Raw genomic sequence first — 22,818 nt, forward strand, 5'->3', positions numbered from 1 at the left:
TAACATCTCTCACAAGCATAACATGATCAAACCCAGAAATCATTGAGTGTTAATCACATGGTAATGTGAACTAGATTATTAACTCTAGTAAACTCTTTGGGTGTTAGTCACATGGGGATGTGACCTTGAGTGTTAATCACATAGAGATGTGAACTGGATTATTGACTCTAGTGCAAGTGGGAGACTGTTGGAAATATGCCCTAGAGGCAATAATAAATTAGTTATTATTATATTTCCTTGTTCATGATAATTGTTTATTATCCATGCTAGAATTGTATTGATAGGGAACTCAGATACATGTGTAGATACATAGACAACACCATGTCCCTAGTAAGCCTCTAGTTGACTAGCTCGTTGATCAATAGATGGTTACGGTTTCCTGACCATGGACATTGGATGTCGTTGATAACGGGATCACATCATTAGGAGAATGATGTGATGGACAAGACCCAATCCTAAGCCTAGCACAAGATCGTGTAGTTCGTTTGCTAAAGCTTTTCTAATGTCAAGTATCATTTCCTTAGACCATGAGATTGTGCAACTCCCGGATACCGTAGGAATGCTTTGGGTATACCAAACGTCACAATGTAACTGGGTGGCTATAAAGGTGCACTGCGGGTATCTCCGAAAGTGTCTGTTGGGTTGGCACGAATTGAGACTGGGATTTGTCACTCCGTGTAATGGAGAGGTATCTCTGGGCCCACTCGGTAGGACATCATCATAATGTGCACAATGTGACCAAGGAGTTGATCACGGGATGATGTGTTACGGAACGAGTAAAGAGACTTGCCTGTAACGAGATTGAATGAGGTATCGGGATACCGACGATCGAATCTCGGGCAAGTATCGTACCGATAGACAAAGGGAATTGAATACAGGATTGATTGAATCCTCGACATCGTGGTTCATCCGATGAGATCATCATGGAACATGTGGGAGCCAACATGGGTATCCAAATCCCGCTGTTGGTTATTGACCAGAGAGTCGTCTCGGTCATGTCTGCGTGTCTCCCGAACCCGTAGGGTCTACACACTTAAGGTTCGATGACGCTAGGGTTATAGGGAAAGTATGTACATGGTTACCGAATGTTGTTTGGAGTCCCGGACGTCACGAGGAGTTTCGGAATGATCCGGAGGTAAAGATTTATATATGGGAAGTCCCATTTTGGTCACCGGAAAAGTTTCGGATGCTATCGGTAACGTACCAGGACCACCGGGAGGGTCCCGGGGGTCCACCAAGTTGGGGCCACCAGCCCCAGAAGGCTGCGTGGGCCAAGTGTGGGAGGGGACCAGCCCCAGGTAGGCTGGTGCGCCCCCCCCCCCCACCAAGGCCCAAGGCGCAGGGAGAGTGGGAGGGAGCAAACCCTAGGTCCAAATGGGCCTTAAGGCCCACCCTAGGGCGCCCCCCTCTCTCCCTCTCCCCTCTGGCCGCCACCCTAGATGGGATCTAGGGCTGCCGCCCCCCCTTGGGGAGGGAACCCTAGAGGGGGCGCAGCCCCTCCCCTCCCCCTATATATACTTGAGGTATGGGGCTGCCCAAGATATATGATTTGATCTCTCTCTTGGCGCAGCCCTACCCCTCTCCCTCCTCGTCTCTTGTAGTGCTTGGCGAAGCCCTGCTGGAGTACCGCGCTCCTCCACCATCACCACGCTGTTGTGCTACTGCTGGATGGAGTCTTCCCCAACCTCTCCCTCTCTCCTTGCTGGATCAAGGCGTGAGAGACGTCACCGGGCTATACGTGTGTTGAACGCGGAGGCGCCGTTGTTCGGAGCTTAGATCAGAATCGACCGCGATCTGAATCGCTGCGTGTACAACTCCACCAACCGCATTCTTGTAACGCTTCCGCATTGCGATCTTCAAGGGTATGAAGATGCACTCCTCTCTCTCGTTGCTAGTCTCTCCATAGATTGATCTTGGTGACACGTAGGAAATTTTTTGAATTATTGCTACGATCCCCAACATTAGGATTTTAAGCAAATTACCATGATATTTAACACTCTCAAAATAATCTAAGTGAAGCATGATAGTTCATCTATTTCTTCAAAATAAAACTACCACCATGCTCTAAAAGATATAAGTGAAGCACTAGAGCATCGACAAACTACTCCGAAAGATATAAGTGAAGATCAATGAGTAGTTGAATAATTATGCAACCATGTGAAGACTCTCTAACATTTAATAATTTCAGATCTTGGTATTTTATTCAAACAGCAAGCAAAGCAAAATAAAATAACATTCTAAGAATAGAAAACATCATGTGAAGTAAAAACTTAGGATCAACCAAAACTAACCGATAGTTGTTGAAGAAGAAAGGTGAGATGCCAACCGGGGCATCCCCAAGCTTAGAAGCTTGAGACTTCTTGAGATATTATCTTGGGGTGCCTTGGGCATCCCCAAGCTTGAGCTTTTGTGTCTCCTTAATTCCTCTCATATCAAGGTCTCCCTAAATCTCAAAAACTTCATCCACACAAAACTCAACAAGGACTCGTGAGATAAGTTAGTATAAACCATTGCCAAAACCTTATCATACTCTACTATAGCAAATCACTAAAATTATTATTCAACATTGCATACTAAATTCCTCTTCATATTTAATAGTCCTATCCTCAAATAGAATCATTAAAGAAGCAAACATATGCAAACAATGCAAACATAACAGCAATCTGCCTAAACAGGATAGTCTGTAAAGAATGCTGCAACATCCATACTTCCCTAACTCCAAAAATTATGAAAGAAAATTCCCACTGTAGTAAATTTATCAGAGCTTAATATTCAAAAGGTTTCAACATTTTATCACATTCTGAATTTTCTAGAGAATTATTGCAACAGCGGTAAACTTTCTGTTTTCAAACAGCAACATGAAGACTTGTAACATAGGAATAGTAAAGACTATCAATGCCACTTTTATTGGAACAAAAGATGCAAAACATTGTTCTAAATAACAGCAAGAAAATCCTAACAAAATAAATTGACGCTCCAAGCAAAACACATATCATGTGGTGAATAAAAATATAGCTCCAAGTAAAGTTACCGATGGAAGTAGACGAAAGAGGGGATGCCTTCCGGGGCATCCCCAAGCTTAGGCTTTTGGTTATCCTTGAATATTTCCTTGGGGTTCCTTGGGCATCCCCAAGCTTAGGCTCTTGCCACTCCTTATTCCATAATCCATCGAATCTTTACCCAAAACTTGAAAACTTCACAACACAAAACTTAACAGAAAACTCGTAAGCTTCGTTAGTATAAGAAAATAAATCACCACTTCAAGGTACTGTAATGAACTAATTATTTATTTATATTGGTATTAAAACTACTTTATTCCAAATTCTCTATGGTTTATAAACTCTTTTACTAGCCATAGATTCATCAAAATAAGTAAACAACACATGAAAAACAGAATCTGTCAAAAACAGAACATTCTGTAGTAATCTGGATCAAACGTATACTTCTGGAACTCATACAATTCTCAAATAAATTTCTGGACCTGAGAAATTTATCTATTAATCATCTGCAAAAATATTTAACTAAATATCACTCTCCAAATAAAAATGGCAGCAATCCTCGTGAGCGCTAAAGTTTCTGTTTTTTACAGCATGATCAACAAGACTTTCCCCAAGTCTTCCTAAAGTTTCTACTTGGCACAAACACTAATTAAAAGCATAAAACCACATCTAAACAGAGGCTAGATGAATTATTTATTACTAAACAGGAACAAAAATAAGGAACTAAAATAAAATTGGGTTGCCTCCCAACAAGCGTTATCGTTTAACGCCCCTAACTAGGCATGATGATTTCAACGATGCTCACATAAAAGATAAGAATTGAAACATAAAGAGAGCATCATGAAGAATATGACTAGCACATTTAAGTCTAACATACTTCCTATGCATAGGGATTTTGTGAGCAAACAACTTATGGGAACAAGAATCAACTTGCATAGGAAGGTAAAACAAGCATAACTTCAAGATTTTAAGCACATAGGGAGGAAACTTGATATTATTGCAATTCCTACAAGCATATATTCCTCCCTCATAATAATTTTCAATTGCATCATGAATGAATTCAACAATATAACCAGCACCTAAAGCATTATTTTCATGATCTACAAGCATAGAAAATTTACTACTCTCCACACAAGCAAAATTCTTCTCATTCGGAATAGTGGGAGCAAACTCAACAAAGTAACTATCATGGGATTGAAAATTGAAATCAAGATGACAAGTTTCATCATTATTATTTAAAGCATATGTGTCATCACAATAATCATCATAGATAGGAGGCATGCTTTCATCATAATAAATTTGCTCATCAAAACTTGGGGGACAAAAAATATCATCTTCATCAAACATAGCTTCCCCAAGCTTGTGGCTTTGCATATCATTAGCATCATGGATATTCAAGGAATTTATACTAATAACATTGCAATCATGCTCATCATTCAAATATTTAGTGCCAAACATTTTATAGATTTCTTCTTCTAGCACTTGAGCACAATTATCCTTTCCATCATACTCACGTAAGATATTAAAAAGGTGAAGCATATGAGACAAACTCAATTCCATTTTTTATAGTTTTATTTTATAAACTAAACTAGTGATAAAACAAGAAACTAAAAGACTCAATTGCAAGATCTAAAGATATACCTTCAAGCGCTAACCTCCCCGGCAACGGCGCCAGAAAAGAGCTTGATGTCTACTACACAACCTTCTTCTTATAGACGTTGTTGGGCCTCCAAGTGCAGAGGTTTGTAGGACAGTAGCAAATTTCCCTCAAGTGGATGACCTAAGGTTTATCAATCCGTAGGAGGCGTAGGATGAAGATGGTCTCTCTCAAGCAACCCTGCAACCAAATAACAAAGAGTCTCTTGTGTCCCCAACACACCCAATACAATGGTAAATTGTATAGGTGCACTAGTTCGGCGAAGAGATGGTGATACAAGTGGTATATGGATAGTAGATAAAGGTTTTTGTAATCTGAAAATATAAAAACAGCAAGGTAACTAATGGTAAAAGTGAGCGCAAACGGTATTGCAATGCGTGGAAATAAGGCCTAGGGTTCATACTTTCGCTAGTGTAAGTTCCCTCAGCAATACTAACATAATTGGATCATAAAACTATCCCTCAACATGCAACAAAGAGTCACTCCAAAGCATTGTTGAGGAAATCGTTAACTGGTAATTGCTCGGTTGGCTGGCGAGTAGGGGATTAATAGGCTAATCGGCAAGTTAATCGGTCATTTAATCAATTAATCGGACGATTTATCAGTTTATCGGCTACTCGGTGACCCTATGAGTAGGGATTAATCGGCAAGTTAACTGGTTAATCGGATGAATTCTTGAACAGGGCTCCAAAGTCACTAATAGCAGAGAACTAACGAAGAGATTATGGTAGGGTATGAAACCACCTCAAAGTTATTCTTTCCAATCAATCCGTTGGGCTATTCCTATAAGTGTCACAAACATCCCTAGAGTTCGTACTAGAATAACACCTTAAGACACAAATCAACCAAAACCCTAATGTCACCTAGATACTCCAATGTCACCTCAAGTATCCGTGGGTATGATTATACGATATGCATCACACAATCTCAGATTCGTCTATTCAACCAACACAAAGGACCTCAAAGAGTGCCCCAAAGTTCTACTGGAGAATCACGACAAAAACGTGTGCCAACCCCTATGCATAGGTTCATGGGCGGAACCCGCAAGTTGATCACCAAAACATACATCAAGTGAATCACGCGATATCCCATTGTCACCACAGATATCCATGGCAAGACATACATCAAGTGTTCTCAATTCTTTAAAGACTCGGTCCGATAAGATAACTTCAAAGGGGAAACTCAATTCATTACGAGAGAGTAGAGGGGGAAGAAACATCATAGGATCCAACTATAATAGCAAAGCTCGCGATACATCAAGATCGTATCATCTCAAGAACACGAGAGAGAGAGATCAAACACATAGCTACTCATACATACCCTCAGCCCCGAGGGAGAACTACTCCCTCCTCGTCATGGAGAGCATCGGGATGATGAAGATAGCCATCGGAGAAGGATTGCCCCCTCCGGCAGGGTGCCGGAACGGGTCTAGATTGGTTTTCGGTGGCTACGGAGGCTTCTGGCGGCGGAACTCTCGATCTACTGTGCGTTCTGGAAGTTTTAGGGTACGATGATATATATGGGTGCAGGAAGTACGTCGGAGGAGCCACGGGGGCCCCACGAGGCAGGGGGCGCGCCCTAGGGGGGTGGGCGTGCCCCCACCCTCGTGGGCAGCCCGTGTCTCCCCTGACGTGCACTCCAAGTTCCCTGGGTTGCTTTCCTTCCAAAAATAACTTCTCCAGTTGATTTCGTTCTGTTTCGACTTCGTTTGATATTCCTTTTCTTCGAAACACTGAAATAGGTATAAAACAGCAAATCTGGGCTGGGCCTCCGGTTAATAGGTTAGTCCCTAAAATGATATAAAAGTGTATAATAAAGCCCATAAACATTCAAAACAAGAGATAATATAGCGTGGAGCAATCAAAAATTATAGATACGTTGGAGACGTATCAGTTGAAATGAAGTATCTTGACCTCAACACAAGTGTAGGTGCTTATCTCTTAGAAAATGTATGTTGGAAGTGTAGGCATGTTCTGATGGCTCTCTCCATGAATGAAGAGTGGGTGGAGGGGTATATATAGCCTTCACACAAAATCTAACCGTTACACACAAATCACCAAACTCGGTGGGACCGAATTATACAACTCAGTCAGACCGATTTAGTTCATAATGTGACTGTTAGGGTTTTCGGTGGGACCGACATGTCAACTCGGTGGGACCGATATCATTAGGGTTAGGGCATAACGTAATCTCGGTGAGACCAATTTTGGTAAGAGACTAACCAAAGAGTTGGTCGGGCAATCTCGGTGGAACCGATTCGCTCTCTCGGTAGGACCGAAACGTTACGAAAGGGAAACAGAGAGTTTGCATTGCAATCTCGAGTGCTAGTAGCATTTTTTCCATGGCCAGCGGCCCAAACGCAAAGATGAAGCGTCATGGTTGGATAAAGCCTAGAAGAGACTATGTATGAATAGATCAAAAGTTTTCTCAAAAGAAAAACTAAATGTTGATGGATCTTTTGACCCTTACTTGCTCAAGGCTCCTTTGGAGCTGTTCTTAGGGATGGTAAATGTATTGCTGGTGGAAATGGAATAATAAAGGGACGCGTCTAGTGGGCGGCCGGCCGCCCTGGGATCGCTAGCCAGCGGCCACCCGAAAAAGGAAACCACCTGGTCCCCCCTCGAGCGAAAAGAGGAAACAGTCCCCCACTCGCCCACGTGGTCCCTGCCCGTCGGAGCGAAAAAGGCAACTGCCCCGCCCACCAGCTGGCCACGGGATCACGTGCACCCTCCTCGCCAAACCATGCCCCGCGGGATCACGTGCACCCTCCTCGCCAAACTGCGCCCTGGCTATCTTCTTCTTCCTCACGAAAGAAGGAGGATCTGCCCAGGTTGCAGAATCCACGCCATCTCTCGCCCCCACGCCTCGGCCCCACCGACGCTGCCTTCTTCTTCTTCTGCACGCCAGAAACAGATCCAAACGCAATCGCCCCCAGCGTTTCTTCCTCCTCCTACACAGCCGCCATGGGAGCCCCAAAGTAGAAGGAGCTGCTTCAAGATCTAAAGGGCAGGGTGGTCAGAGCCATACCAGGCAGTAAGATCGAGCAGGTAAGCCCCCTCTGCACCTCTTCACTTCCCCCTTCTCCATGGATCCATGGAGAATCTGCTTCAAAAAAGAGGTGAATCTGGCACATCACACCAGATGTTAAACATGCTGGATGTGTTAAAAATGCCAAAAACTACCACCTGGATGTGTTAAAACAAGTGTGACGCCCCCGATTCAATCGTACACTAATCATGCACGCAAATGTGTACGATCAAGATCAGGGACTCACGGGAAGATATCACAACACAACTCTACAAATAAAATAAGTCATACAAGCATCATAATACAAGCCAGGGGCCTCGAGGGCTCGAATACAAGTGCTCGATCATAGACGAGTCAGCGGAAGCAACAATATATGAGTACAGACATAAGTTAACAAGTTTGCCTTAAGAAGGCTAGCACAAACTGGGATACAGATCGAAAGAGGCGCAGGCCTCCTGCCTGGGATCCTCCTAACTACTCCTGGTCGTCGTCAGCGGGCAGCACGTAGTAGTAGGCACCTCCGGTGTAGTAGGGTCGTCGTCGACGGTGGCGTCTGGCTCCAGGACTCCAGCATCTGGTTGCGACAACCAGAAAGAAAGGAAAGGGGAAAAAGGGGGAGAAAGCAACCGTGAGTACTCATCCAAAGTACTCGCAAGCAAGGAACTACACTACATATGCATGGGTATATGTGTAAGGAGGCCATATCAGTGGACTGAACTGCAGAATGCCAGAATAAGAGGGGGATAGCTAGTCTTATCGAAGACTACGCTTCTGGTCACCTTCGTCTTGCAACGGGCAGAAAAGGGTAGGTCGAAGTCCTCCAAGTAGCATCGCATAGCATATCCTACCCGGCGATCCTCCCCTCGTATCCCTGAGGGAGAGCGACTACCGGTTGTATCTGGCACTTGGAAGGGTGTGTTTTATTAAGTATCCGGTTCTAGTTGTCATAAGGTCAAGGTACAACTCCAAGTCGTCCTGTTACCGAAGATCACGGCTATTCGAATAGATTAACTTCCCTGCAGGGGTGCACCAACTTACCCAACACGCTTGATCCCATTTGGCCGGACACACTTTCCTGGGTCATGCCCGGCCGCGGAAGATCAACACGTCGCAGCCCCACCTAGGCACAACAGAGAGGCCAGCACGCCGGTCTAAACCTAAGCGCACAGGGGTCTGGGCCCATCGCCCATAGCACACCTGCACGTTGCGAGGGCGGCCGAAAGCAGACCTAGCCTAGTGGCGTTCCAGTCCAATTCGGCGCGCGCCGCTCCGTCGCTGATGTCTGAAGTGCTTCGGCTGATACCACGACGTCGGGATACCCATAACTACTCCCACGTAGATGGTTAGTGCGTATAGGCTCGTAGCCAACTCAGATCAAATACCAAGATCTCGTTAAGCGTGTTAAGTGTCCGCGAATGCCGAACAGGGCCAGGCCCACCTCTCTCCTAGGCGGTCTCAACCTGCCCTGCCGCTCCGCCACAAAGTAACAGTCGGGGGCCGTCGGGAACCCAGGCCCACCTCTACCGGGATGGAGCCACCTGCCCTTCAGCCCCCATCTCCGAACAGTATCACCAGGTAATGTAACAGTGTAAAGTATATAGTATATGCCCGTGATCACATCCCGAAGTGATCATAGCCCAGTAGTATAGCATGGCAGACGACAAGAATGTAGGGTCACTGATGGAAAACTAGCATCCTATACTAAGCATTTAGGATTGCAGGTAAGGTATCAATGACTGTAGCAACAATGACAGGCTATGCATCAGAATAGGATTAACGGGAAGCAGTAACATGCTACACTACTCTAATGCAAGCAGTATAGAGAAGAGTAGGCGATATCTGGTGATCAAGGGGGGGGCTTGCCTGGTTGCTCAGACAAGGAGGGGTCGTCGGTGACGTAGTCGACCACAGGGGCATCAGCATCGGTCTCGGAGTCTACCGGAAAGGAGTAACGGAGGGGGAACACAATAAATAACAGAGCAATCAAATGTAACACAAAGCAAGACGCGGCAATACGTTGTGCTAGGGGTGACCTAACGTAGGGATAGGCGATACCGGTGAAGGGGGAAACATCCGGGAAAGTATTCCCGGTGTTTCGCGTTTTCGGACAGATGAACCGGAGGGGGAAAGTTGCGAGTTCGATAGGTTAGGGGTGTGTGGCGGACGAACGGACTGCGTATCCGGATTCGTCTCGTCGTTCTGAGCAACTTTCATGTACAAAGTTTTTCCATCTGAGCTACGGTTTATTTTATATTAATTTTAAAAGATTTAATCATTTTTAGATTTATCAGAAATTAATTTAATTTGAAAACGTTTATTGCGTCATCATTACATCAGCGGTCAGCGTTGACCGTTGACCGGACAAACAAGGCAGTGGGCCCAACTGTCATTGACTGTCTACCTAATCAAGTAATTAAGGCTAATTAACAGTGTTAATTAGATTAACTAATAGGATTAACTAAGTTAATTAATTATCTTAATTAATTAATTATTATTTTTACTATTATTTGTATTCTTCTTTTTTTAACACCTATTTTTTTGTAAAAAGGAAGGGGCTGTGGGGCCCGCTGTTAGTGGCCCATCTAGCCACTGGAGCGGGTGCGCTAACGGGCGCTGGGGCGGGGCGCACCCAGGCGCACATCACGCAAGGGGCGAGGCAGGGGCCACGGCGGGGCTCGCCGGCCGGCCGTTTCCGGCGATGAAAGCCGGCGCGGCGGGGCGTGTTGGGTAGCGCGGGTGGGGAGGTGGCCGAAGACGAGGCCTGGGGCGTAGACGCGGGCCGCGGTGGCGAACAGCGCGAGCGGGGTGAGGACGACAGGCGAGGCCACATGCGCGGGAGCGGACGGAGAGTCTCAGGCGCATAGGTGGTGGCGTCCTACGGCGACGGGAGGGGGAGAGGAAGGGGATGAGGGCTCACAGGGCCCTGTAGATGTGCAAAGGCGTGCTCGGGGCAGCCGGTCGGGGGAGAGGCAGGAAGGCGACGCCGACAAGGTGACGGCGAGCGGCAACGGCGCGGCGTCGAGGCAGTTCGGCACGAGGGCGACGAGGCGTCGGCGTTGACGGAGTCCGGCGTCGCCGGGGTGGGCGCCGGTGTCGTGGGGTGGGAAGGCGCGGTCGCCGGGGAGAGGCAGCGGGGTCGGGCACCTTGGCCGCGGGCGCGCGTCAGACCAAGCGAGGGAGCGGGAGGAGGGGATCGGGGCGAGTGGCGGGGTCGGGGCGTCGCCCGATCCAGATCCCGAATCGGGGGGAGGAGAGGAGCGAGGGGAGTGGGCGTCGTGCGGGGGGGGGAGTGGGCGAGTGGGGCGTGGGGAATCGGGGCGGCCTAGGGTTTGCCCTATAGGCCAGAGGGAGGGGCCGGCTGGGCCAAGTGGGTCGGCCAGCTGGGCCGTCTGGCCCAGTTGGGGGGTGTCTGTTTTTTGTGTTCTTTTTGTTTTGAGCTTTTTCCTTTTATCTATTTTTCCTTTCTAACTTAGTTTCTATTTATTTTAGTTTTATTAAGTATACCACTAGCCCCTAAATTAGTATTTATAAATACTCTATTGCCACATGAATTTCTCATACCTAATAAAATAGTTTAATGTTTTATAAAATGCATTTAATTATTTGTTTAAGCCACTGTATTATTTAGTTTAGTGCTTTTAATTATTTTTTAAAAATGTGATCCTCCACCATAATTACCTAAGCATTATTTGCCACCTCTAGAACATTTTAATTTTAATGTTTGAAAACTTTACCGTTTGACTTGATTTTAAATTTTGAATTCGAACGGGATTGAATCATCGTGATATTTACAACAGTAAGAGTGGTGACGTGGCCTCATTAGCAGAGGTTACTGTAGCTTGATTATCCGGGCGTCACAATTCTCCTCCACTACAAGAAATCTCGTCCCGAGATTTAAGAGGTAGTGAAAGGGGGGAAGGTTTGGTAACGAATCTAGCGGGTCTTCTCATTCTGGCTTGCTCTTCTCGAAGAGATCGGTCCAATACATTGATGTCTTCATTTCTCCGCTTTAGGTCATCATGATGAAGTCGGCATCCTTTCTTCGGGATCTTCATCGTATTTACGAATAGGTAACGAGGCAGGTCAGCAACGACAGAATGTTATAAGGTTAATGATCTGGGATTAATCCATGAAGGAGCATATGAGTACCTCTCGAGTTGAACAAATAAAACACATCAGGAGTGAAGTTGGAAGGTACAATAAGAAGTTTCAAGCAGCCAAGCAATCGTTCAATGCCTAGACAGAAGGTGAAAATGGTTTCAAAGCCACGGATAATTATTGTGTCTGATGCCAGAATTGATGATCTCATCGGAAGGTGGCTCATGAATTACATACGAGTCCACGCGGGAGGAATAACTTTGGAAACAGGGGGTGTACAGGAGAGTCAGATTTCGATTTTGTGGAACTGTGGGTTATGGGCCCACCATGGGGTTGAAAGCAGGAAGGGGGGCGACATTTTGCACGGTCATGATAGTAAGGCGTGTCAATGGGTAGCCTGTCAGATATGTCGGCAACAACATCGATACCAGGGGCGAGGGACGAAGAGAACCATTTTCCTGCTCGTTGAACGAGGCGGACCAGTAGGCGAAGTTCTCGTCCATCGGTGGTTACCGGAATGTCATCAACAAAAGTAACAGGGTCTTACTGACAGAATTGTACAACGAGGTGTTTACATAAGCAGGAGAATATTACTGCTCAGATCATATAGTTCACAAGAAAGGTTAAACCAACAATGGAAGGAAATTATGTTTAAACACATATTTCAAGGGTATATCCTTCCCAAGGACAAGCAGAGCAAGATATCCATGACAGGATATAAAGTAGAAAACCATTTAGGTAAGGGGGGGAGGAATCTCATGATATTACTCATACAACGGTGTTAGGATAATTGATAATTAAAATATAGCATCGTGCTTCAAACGTGCTTGTTGAAAATCGGAGTACCATTGACATGCTTCGAGATAGCAGTGACATGGTCTTCAGGTGAAGATCAGACTTTGAAAACACGAAGGATCCATCAAGAATAACTTGTAGAATAAGTCTTACAATTTCCTCATGGATGAATGGATAACCTTGCTGAAAAGGAATCTATAATGATAGGTCCTCCAGCCGGGGGGGGGGGGTGCTAGGCATGACATCATGTTACCGGGTCATGAAAGGATCAACGTCATAACTCTTGGAAAGTTGTCCCAACCATCATATCTGACCGAGATTCAGATCCGATTGGTGTCAGGATACCTGAGACTCAGGATGTCCGAGAAGAAAAGGCGCAACACAAATCATTGAAATGGCATTGCAAGCTTCTCGGGAAATGAACTATGGGAGCGGGTTTCTGAAGCAATAGTTCACCATTAAACCAAGGAGAGGACAAGGAGGTGTCTGGTGAACTCAACGGCAATTCACCGATATTCCCAAAAGATGGATTTCCACCATTAGGTGAACAAGGAGATAACATTTGTTAGATCAAATGATATAAGGAAGTATGCTCGAGGAAAACATACACAATTAAACATTGGTTGAAAGGTGCGCCCGAAATGTGGATTGGGTTGCACGACCAATGTCAGAATGGTGATTCAATTAGCGAAGGACTTAGAATGAACTATCGATCATTAACTTCAAAGCAATAGGGTTGCTAGAAGTGCATAATCCAAACAACACCGTTCACTTGTGGGTACCCCGGTTGGAATCAACACGAGGACCAAGAAAGAATGGTGATGGTGAGAAGTATCATTATAGCAAGAATTCTTAAGAGGTGGAGTAATCCTCACAACATTCTTAACATCAAAGAAGGTAATACTCCGCGGTAGAATATAACATAAGTTGGATAGCAAGGAACTCAAGGTACAACACAATACAGGAACAAGTTTTGTGTTGGAGGGAATGCAATAATGTTGTCGCTGATAACACCAATCATCGAGGGCAAGGATGGTATTTCTCATCATGATTTCAATAGATCTCTTGGAAGAGCTCAGAATGTTGATGATATTCACGACACATTTGTCGCGAGAGTTCATGAAGATGTAATCGATCGGTGATGACATCAAGTCAAAGTAATGATAAAGTGAAAGGTTATTGGAACCAAGGGTACGACACAAACTTGAAACCAATCTTGTTGTTCAAGGCGAAATGATATGACGATGATGATCGACGTAAGGTTAGTTCATCGTCGAAAATTGTGCTCCGGGAAGAAGGACCGGGTAGCACAGTTAAAATTAGCTCGATAATGACATAGCCGATCAGGCTAGGAATGACTTGAAGGATTAATAAATTTGTAAGCAGTGATGGGTTCAAATACTTGTTGAATCGCAATGCGAACTCGATTCAGTTATCGGTGTCTTTGAGTGTATAATAACTCAGAGCCCGTGAAAAATTGGAATCAGTGGAAAGGTAGCACTTGATGAAGAACTCATAAGAAGTTATGCAGTTCCATGATAATCTTGAGATACCAGGGGGTAATACTCGACACAAGATCAAAGTAAAGATTGGACGGGTGTATTAATCCATAGAAGACAATTGTTTTAACTTGTCCGAGAAATGGAATCAAGGAAGAACAATCATGGTCGGAACCACGGTTGCAAGGGATCAATTCACAGATACCATATGTTAGTTATCAAGGAAATAGTTATTATTACAAGAAGCTTCCATGATAGGATATACATCGCGTCCATGGGCATGAACACAAGGTTCGAGGTCGACTCCCACTTCTCCAAAGCATAACCTTACATTCACTTCTCGTTTCGATAATGGCATTAGTGTTGAAAGTTATACCTGGTGAAATACCAGATGAGTATGACCCGTGAAAACTTCCGAGTTCACACATAGTAAGGAAGGCATAGGTTCAACCCATCAGGGCGTCTTACGAACATATACCACAAACTTCGGGGTAAATAATACAAGCTCGAAAGTAGAGCATTGTTCAAAAGCAGATGATACAATTTACCAAGGCATTATATACCCATGGAAAGGCTCTCAAGGTTATTCAATATGAAGGACACTGTCGGATAAAATCCAACAAAGGAACCGATGGTCCACAAGGGATCTGAGGTGAGCACCGGTACTCAACTAGAGGAAGCAGATTATAGAAACAACTGACTAACTCAATTGTCAAATGCAAAGGAATTATGATTTCCAAATCAAGGGATCAGAAGCAATGCTCTGATTAGGGGTGGATAAGTTGAATAGCCGTAGGGTACAATCAAAGACAATTGGATTGGTTGAGAACCAATTCCAGTAAAAAGAATGGCAGCTTAGCCGGAAAAGTAACTTATAAGGATCAATGATGATTGCGTGTATTCGCAAACATATTGAGTCAACAGACTCAAAATGGTAATGACAAGGAATGTCAATATGACTACAAGACTTATGGGATTATCCATAATGCAAGCAAGCAAGAATTTCAAGAGCCAAAGGCCCCAAAGGATTTTTGGAAGATCGAATATTATTTCGAAGACTTTTGTGAAACACATGAACAACTGGGGATGAGCGGATACTCGACAAGTGCGAGGATTTATTCGAAGGGGTATTCATGTGGCAAAGAACTGCTAGGCAGTAGGCACAAAGTATTCTCGGAACAATAGAGAAAACTTCGGGGTATCTTGTAATAACAAGATCAATGGGGGATGATCGTATGAATGGCAAGTGTAAGTAGTTATCCATACGGATTTATCGGTGGTCAGGAATAGCCAAAGTGATGGGCACAATTCTCGAGAGAACATCAGAGAGTATCTTCGGAATCTTCTGATGTAGCAGGCGATCCTCTGCAATAAGGGGCTCTTCGGGTGGATGCGATCACGAGATCCTAATCTTAGATTTAGCAAAATTCATTTAACCCGAATAGAAGAGAGATCAGAGTCCCAGAGTATAGGTCGAGGAGTAAAAGATCCTACTACCACCCAATGGCGACGTGGGCCCGTAAGGCACACAGCCATGTTAGTAAAAGTTTTGCAATGTCTAGACTCGACTTCGGCCAAGGAGTGTGGAAGGGGGATTCCTACAGGCAGTCGGCTCTGATACCAACTTGTGACGCCCCCGATTCAATCGTACACTAATCATGCACGCAAATGTGTACGATCAAGATCAGGGACTCACGGGAAGATATCACAACACAACTCTAAAACATAAATAAGTCATACAAGCATCATAATACAAGCCAGGGGCCTCGAGGGCTCGAATACAAGTGCTCGATCATAGACGAGTCAGCGGAAGCAACAATATCTGAGTACAGACATAAGTTAACAAGTTTGCCTTAAGAAGGCTAGCACAAACTGGGATACAGATCGAAAAAGGCGCAGGCCTCCTGCCTGGGATCCTCCTAACTACTCCTGGTCGTCGTCAGCGGGCAGCACGTAGTAGTAGTCACCTCCGGTGTAGTAGGGGTCGTCGTCGACGGTGGCGTCTGGCTCCTGGACTCTAGCATCTGGTTGCGACAACCAGAAAGAAAGGAAAGGGGAAAAAAGGGGGAAGAAAGCAACCGTGAGTACTCATCCGAAGTACTCGCAAGCAAGGAACTACACTACATATGCATGGGTATATGTGTAAGGAGGCCATATCAGTGGACTGAACTGCAGAATGCCATAATAAGAGGGGGATAGCTAGTCTTATCGAAGACTACGCTTCTGGTCACCTTCGTCTTGCAACGGGCAGAAAAGGGTAGGTCGAAGTCCTCCAAGTAGCATCGCATAGCATATCCTACCCGGCGATCCTCCCCTCGTATCCCTGAGGGAGAGCGACTACCGGTTGTATCTGGCACTTGGAAGGGTGTGTTTTATTAAGTATCCGGTTCTAGTTGTCATAAGGTCAAGGTACAACTCCAAGTCGTCCTGTTACCGAAGATCACGGCTATTCGAATAGATTAACTTCCCTGCAGGGGTGCACCACATACCCAACACGCTTGATCCCATTTGGCCGGACACACTTTCCTGGGTCATGCCCGGCCGCGGAAGATCAACACGTCGCAGCCCCACCTAGGCACAACAGAGAGGCCAGCACGCCGGTCTAAACCTAAGCGCACAGGGGTCTGGGCCCATCGCCCATAGCACACCTGCACGTTGCGTGGGCGGCCGAAAGCAGACCTAGCCTAGTGGCGTTCCAGTCCAATTCGGCGCGCGCCGCTCCGTCGCTGACGTCTGAGGTGCTTCGGCTGATACCACGACGTCGGGATACCCATAACTACTCCCACGTAGATGGTTAGTGCGTATAGGCTCGTAGCCAACTCAGATCAAATACCAAGATCTCGTTAAGCGTGTTAAGTGTCCGCGAATGCCGAACAGGGCCAGGCCCACCTCTCTCCTAGGCGGTCTCAACCTGCCCTGCCGCTCCGCCACAAAGTAACAGTCGGGGGCCGTCGGGAACCCAGGCCCACCTCTACCGGGATGGAGCCACCTGTCCTTTCAGCCCCCCATCTCCGAACAGTATCACAGGTAATGTAACAGTGTAAAGTATATAGTATATGCCCGTGATCACCTCCCGAAGTGATCACAGCCCAGTAGTATAGCATGGCAGACCAACAAGAATGTAGGGCCAATAATGATAAACTAGCATCCTATACTAAGTATTTAGGATTGCAGGTAAGGTATCAACAGATGTAGCAACAATGTCAGGCTATGCATCAGAATAGGATTAACGGAAAGCAGTAACATGCTACACTACTCTAATGCAAGCAGTATAGAGAAGAGTAGGCGATATCTGGTGATCAAGGGGGGGGCTTGCCTGGTTGCTCAGACAAGGAGGGGTCGTCGGTGACGTAGTCGACCACAGGGGCATCAGCATCGGTCTCAGAGTCTACCGGAAAGGAGTAACGGAGGGGGAACACAATAAATAACAGAGCAATCAAATGTAACACAAAGCAAGACGCGGCAATACGTTGTGCTAGGGGTGACCTAACGTAGGGATAGGCGATACCGGTGAAGGGGGAAACATCCGGGAAAGTATTCCCGGTGTTTCGCGTTTTCGGACAGATGAACCGGAGGGGGAAGTTGCGAGTTCGATAGGTTAGGGGTGTGTGGCGGACGAACGGACTGCGTATCCGGAATCGTCTCGTCGTTCTGAGCAACTTTCATGTACAAAGTTTTTCCATCTGAGCTACGGTTTATTTTATATTAATTTTAAAAGATTTAATCATTTTTAGATTTATCATAAATTAATTTAATTTGAAAACGTTTATTGCGTCATCATTACAACAGCGGTCAGCGTTGACCGTTGACCGGTCAAACAAGGCAGTGGGCCCAACTGTCATTGATTGTCTACCTAATCAAGTAATTAAGGCTAATTAACAGTGTTAATTAGATTAACTAATAGGATTAACTAAGTTAATTAATTATCTTAATTAATTAATTATTATTTTTACTATTATTTGTATTCTTCTTTTTTTAACACCTATTTTTTTGTAAAAAGGAAGGGGCTGTGGGGCCCGCTGTTAGTGGCCCATCTAGCCACTGGAGCGGGTGCGCTAACGGGCGCTGGGGCGGGGCGCACCCAGGCGCACATCACGCAGGGGGCGAGGCAGGGGCCACGGCGGGGCTCGCCGGCCGGCCGTTTCCGGCGATGAAAGCCGGCGCGGCGGGGCGCGTTGGGTAGCGCGGGCGGGGAGGTGGCCGAAGACGAGGCCTGGGGCGCAGGCGCGGGCCGCGGTGGCGAACAGCGCGAGCGGGGTGAGGACGACAGGCGAGGCCACATGCGCGGGAGCGGACGGAGAGTCTCAGGCGCATAGGTGGTGGCGTCCTACGGCGACGGGAGGGGGAGAGGAAGGGGATGAGGGCTCACAGGGCCCTGTAGATGTGCAAAGGCGTGCTCGGGGCAGCCGGTCGGGGGAGAGGCAGGAAGGCGACGCCGACAAGGTGACGGCGAGCGGCAACGGCGCGACGTCGAGGCAGTTCGGCGCGAGGGCGACGAGGCGTCGGCGTTGACGGAGTCCGGCGTCGCCGGGGTGGGCGCCGGTGTCGTGGGGTGGGAAGGCGCGGTCGCCGGGGAGAGGCAGCGGGGTCGGGCACCTTGGCCGCGGGCGCGCGTCAGATCAAGCGAGGGAGCGGGAGGAGGGGATCGGGGCGAGTGGCGGGGTCGGGGCGTCGCCCGATCCAGATCCCGAATCGGGGGGAGGAGAGGAGCGAGGGGAGTGGGCGTCGTGCAGGGGGGGGAAGTGGGCGAGTGGGGCGTGGGGAATCGGGGCGGCCTAGGGTTTGCCCTATAGGCCAGAGGGAGGGGCCGGCTGGGCCAAGTGGGTCGGCCAGCTGGGCCGTCTGGCCCAGTTGGGGGGGTGTCTGTTTTTTTTGTTCTTTTTGTTTTGAGCTTTTTCCTTTTATCTATTTTTCCTTTCTAACTTAGTTTCTATTTATTTTAGTTTTATTAAGTATACCACTAGCCCCTAAATTAGTATTTATAAATACTCTATTGCCACATGAATTTCTCATACCTAATAAATAGTTTAATGTTTTATAAAATGCATTTAATTATTTGTTTAAGCCACTGTTTTATTTAGTTTAGTGCTTTTAATTATTTTTTTAAAAATGTGATCCTCCACCATAATTACCTAAGCATTATTTGCCACCTCTAGAACATTTTAATTTTAATGTTTGAAAACTTTACCGTTTGACTTGATTTTAAATTTTGAATTCGAACGGGATTGAATCATCGTGATATTTATAACAGTAAGAGTGGTGACGTGGCCTCATTAGCAGAGGTTACTGTAGCTTGATTATCCGGGCGTCACAACAAGCCAACTAAAAACGAGTTATCTGGCCAATTAAAACATGATTAAAAGCCAACTTCTAGTTATTATTTGCAAAATGAACAAAAAATTGACTGCCCAATGCTTTGTTGAACATGTGCAACGAAAAATTCATAAATGTGCAACTAAACATGCATCCCAGCCAACTGAACATGTATCCTGGCCAACTAAACATGTATCCTGCCAACTAAACATATATCTGGCAATACATGTTTCTGAGTGAACACTTTGGAAAAAATGTAGTATATGTGAAAATAAAAAACATGTTTTCTGGCCAACTAAACATGCATGTTGGCCAAAAACTGATGACCAACTAAGACATCTATTCTAGGCAACTAAGACATCTATTCTAGCCAACTGAATGCATTAACTGTCCAACTGAACATGCATGTTGGCTGCAAAACTGAAAAAATGCAACCTAGCCAGCTGAGACATCTATTCTAGCCAGCTAAAAGCATTGAATGTCCAACTGAATATGTATGCTGGCCAAGTGGAAATCCTGGAAATTGAGACGTCTATTCTAGCGAAAACCAGAAATCTGTAGTGCAACAGGAAAAACATAGGAACTTTTGTCCATGGCTAATGAAGCCACAAACCATATTAACATATTCACACACAAATCTTGTCCCACGCATATATTCTGGTCCCACACCTATTGCAAACCATATTAATATGTTCAAATATACCAGATCTAGAAACATAAATGGCGATGAAAAACATATAACTATAATCTGTCCTCCAATTCTTCTTTCTTCTTTCTTCTTTCACCTGGATTCTCCTTCTCAAATGTAGCATCCAATTATGTGCAGAAAAATCTGAAAAGAGCTCCTTGCGAAACGGAAACCTACAGATCATTGCAACAAAGCAAAAAGGGAAAAGGTAAGAAAAACTCTGTAGCAAAAAGAAGTCATGCTCTTGCCAGTTATTTACTGCAAACTGTGCAACTAACATAACAACTCTGTGCAAACAAAAAAATTCATAACTGTTATAATAAAAGATTATGCTATGGTCATGTTGCTTTTAGGTTGTTTTGAAACACAGTTTTTCTGTGGTTACCAACTGATGACATCAATTTCTTCTTTTTTTATATGTGCAGGGAGTGTGTGGCAGCATCCAAAAACAAGGGAAAAAATGCTTGATCTCAATGAGTTGCCTCCAGATCTCAATGAGCTTCCTCATGATATGGATCAGCAGCAACCCAGCATACAACAAGGAAACTGCACAGAAAATGGTCGATCTGTTTACTACACGCAGGCAAGTCGTGATGGTAACCCTACGGGCCATGACAATGTGGCAGGCCAGTCATCAGCCCGTGGTGCCCCTGTAGTGGTGTCTTTGCAGTCAGAGAGCCATACTCTTGATGACACAGGAACCGAGGCAAATGTTCCTGGTCCAACCAGGACTGAGCTGGAAGCTGGGGCTTTTGACAGAGTTGTGCAAGTAGAAGAAGGAGAGGATGAGGCTGGTTCTCAACCTATGGAACCCTATGTTGGCATGAGGTTTGACAGCCTTCAAATTGCTAAGGATCACTACAACAGTTATGCACTACGGATGGGTTTCTCTATCAAGATGAACACCTCTAGACGGACACCCCGCACCAATGAATTGATAAAACAACAGTTTTGCTGCAACAAGTTCAAGAAGCCCAAAGTTGATGATGGAGGAGCTGAGGCTCCTCCTTACCTGGACCCTATTTCAGATCCAACATCTGTTAACAGTGATGAGGAGATGGAAGAAGAACCTCCAATATTTGCTGAAGAGGATGCTGGTACTAGTAAGAAGAAGAAGAAGCGCAAACGTGAGACAATAAAGCAGACTGAATGCAAGGCGAAAATGTTGGTGAAGCTGATAGATGGGCGATGGGAGGTGACGCACTTTGTTCGTGACCACAATCATCCGCTCGTGAACAAACCTTCATTGTCCAAATACTTGAGATCCCACCAAGGCATCTCACCTGATGAAAAGGAGTTTCTGCGCATCTTGTATAACTGCAACTTGACTACAGGTGTGGTGTTTTTCTATATCCCTTGAAGAATTAAGTTTCCCTCTAGGCAGTCCAGTGTGCAACTGTTATGGTACTACTGTGCAACTGAAATGACTTAACTATGCAACTGCTGTCCAACTTCCCATGCTTTTTATATATCACTTTGGGTGCTTCTTGTGCAACTAGATTGTCTTTACTGTGCAAATACACAATGTCCTGTATGCAAAAACTGCAAAGTGTTTTTAAAAAGGTGCAGCTAGGTGTCCATTTCCTGTGATTATCTTCTGTGCCAACACGTGTCCTATTACTGTGCAGCTGGATGTGCGCATTTGTGCAACTAAAAAAAGGATATACTGTTTGTTTTTGTATTATGCAGGACGAATGATGCATGTAATGGCAGAGTTCTATGGATCTGAGATGATGGTGCCGTTTGGACCAAAGACAATAACAAATCTTTGTACAAGTTTCCGTAGAGATGACACAAAGGAGGGTGATCTGATTGAAACAATTGCGCACTTCAAGGATATACAAAAAACCGATCCAGACTTCTTCTATAAGGTGAAATATGATGAAGAGGACAGAGTTGTCAACATATTTTGGGTGGACGGCTTAGCTCGAAAAGCTTATGCGGAGGCGTACCATGATTGCATATCGTTTGACACCACCTACATGACCAACTTGTACAATATGTCGTTCGCGCCCTTCATAGGAATAAACCGACATGGCCAATCTTTCATGCTGGGTTGCGCGTTTGTGAGGCAGGAGTTGGCATCGAGCTTTGATTGGGTCTTTGGAGCATTCCTAGAGGCTATGGATGGCAAACCTCCTGACAACTTCATCACCGATCAGGATGGTGCGATGAGGCAGTCAATACAGAGCATCTTTCCAACCACCGTGCACAGTTGTTGTCGATGGCACATCATGAAAAAGGCTCAGGAAAAGGTTGGTTGGTTGTTGTGCCGGAATCCAGGACTCTCTGATGATTTCAACAAGTGTGTTGACTTCAGCTTCACTATAGACGAGTTTGAGCAGAATTGGGTTGGGTTAATGATGAAGTATGAGGCTATGGCACACACGCACTTTGAGAAGTTGTACGAATATAGGTCAACTTGGGTGCCGTGCTACTTCAAACACAGGTTCTTTCCCTTCCTCCAGTCTACACAGCGTAGTGAGGGGTTCAACGCCGTCCTCAAAAGATATGTGAACCCACACAACTCAATGTTGAACTTCGTCAAGCAATATGAAAAAATACAGAACCACATCCTTGCCAAGGAAGGCTGCAATGATTACAGGACACAACACCTTGAGATTGAGTTGTGGTCCAACTTCCCAATAGAGAAGCAAGCTTACAAAACCTATACTAGAGACCTTTACCGCAAGTTTAGAGAAGAGTTTGAGCTGATTGGACGTTATAATGCATTCCAAGTTG

General features: G+C 45.6%; 1 protein-coding gene across 1 annotated transcript; it reads left to right on the forward strand.

Moving 5' to 3' along the window:
- The first annotated feature begins 7,463 nt into the window (after positions 1–7,463).
- Positions 7,464–22,558, forward strand: LOC123191681 (protein FAR1-RELATED SEQUENCE 5-like). Its single transcript, XM_044604330.1, has 4 exons — positions 7,464–7,703; positions 20,502–21,410; positions 21,766–22,331; positions 22,526–22,558. Exons 2-4 carry the CDS (start codon positions 20,537–20,539, stop codon positions 22,556–22,558), a joined length of 1,473 nt encoding a protein of 490 aa, XP_044460265.1. The 5' UTR covers positions 7,464–7,703; positions 20,502–20,536.
- The last annotated feature ends 260 nt before the right edge of the window (positions 22,559–22,818 follow it).

The sequence above is a fragment of the Triticum aestivum genome, chromosome 2A (genome assembly GCF_018294505.1).
Source record: "Triticum aestivum cultivar Chinese Spring chromosome 2A, IWGSC CS RefSeq v2.1, whole genome shotgun sequence".
Taxonomy (NCBI): Eukaryota; Viridiplantae; Streptophyta; class Magnoliopsida; order Poales; family Poaceae; genus Triticum; species Triticum aestivum.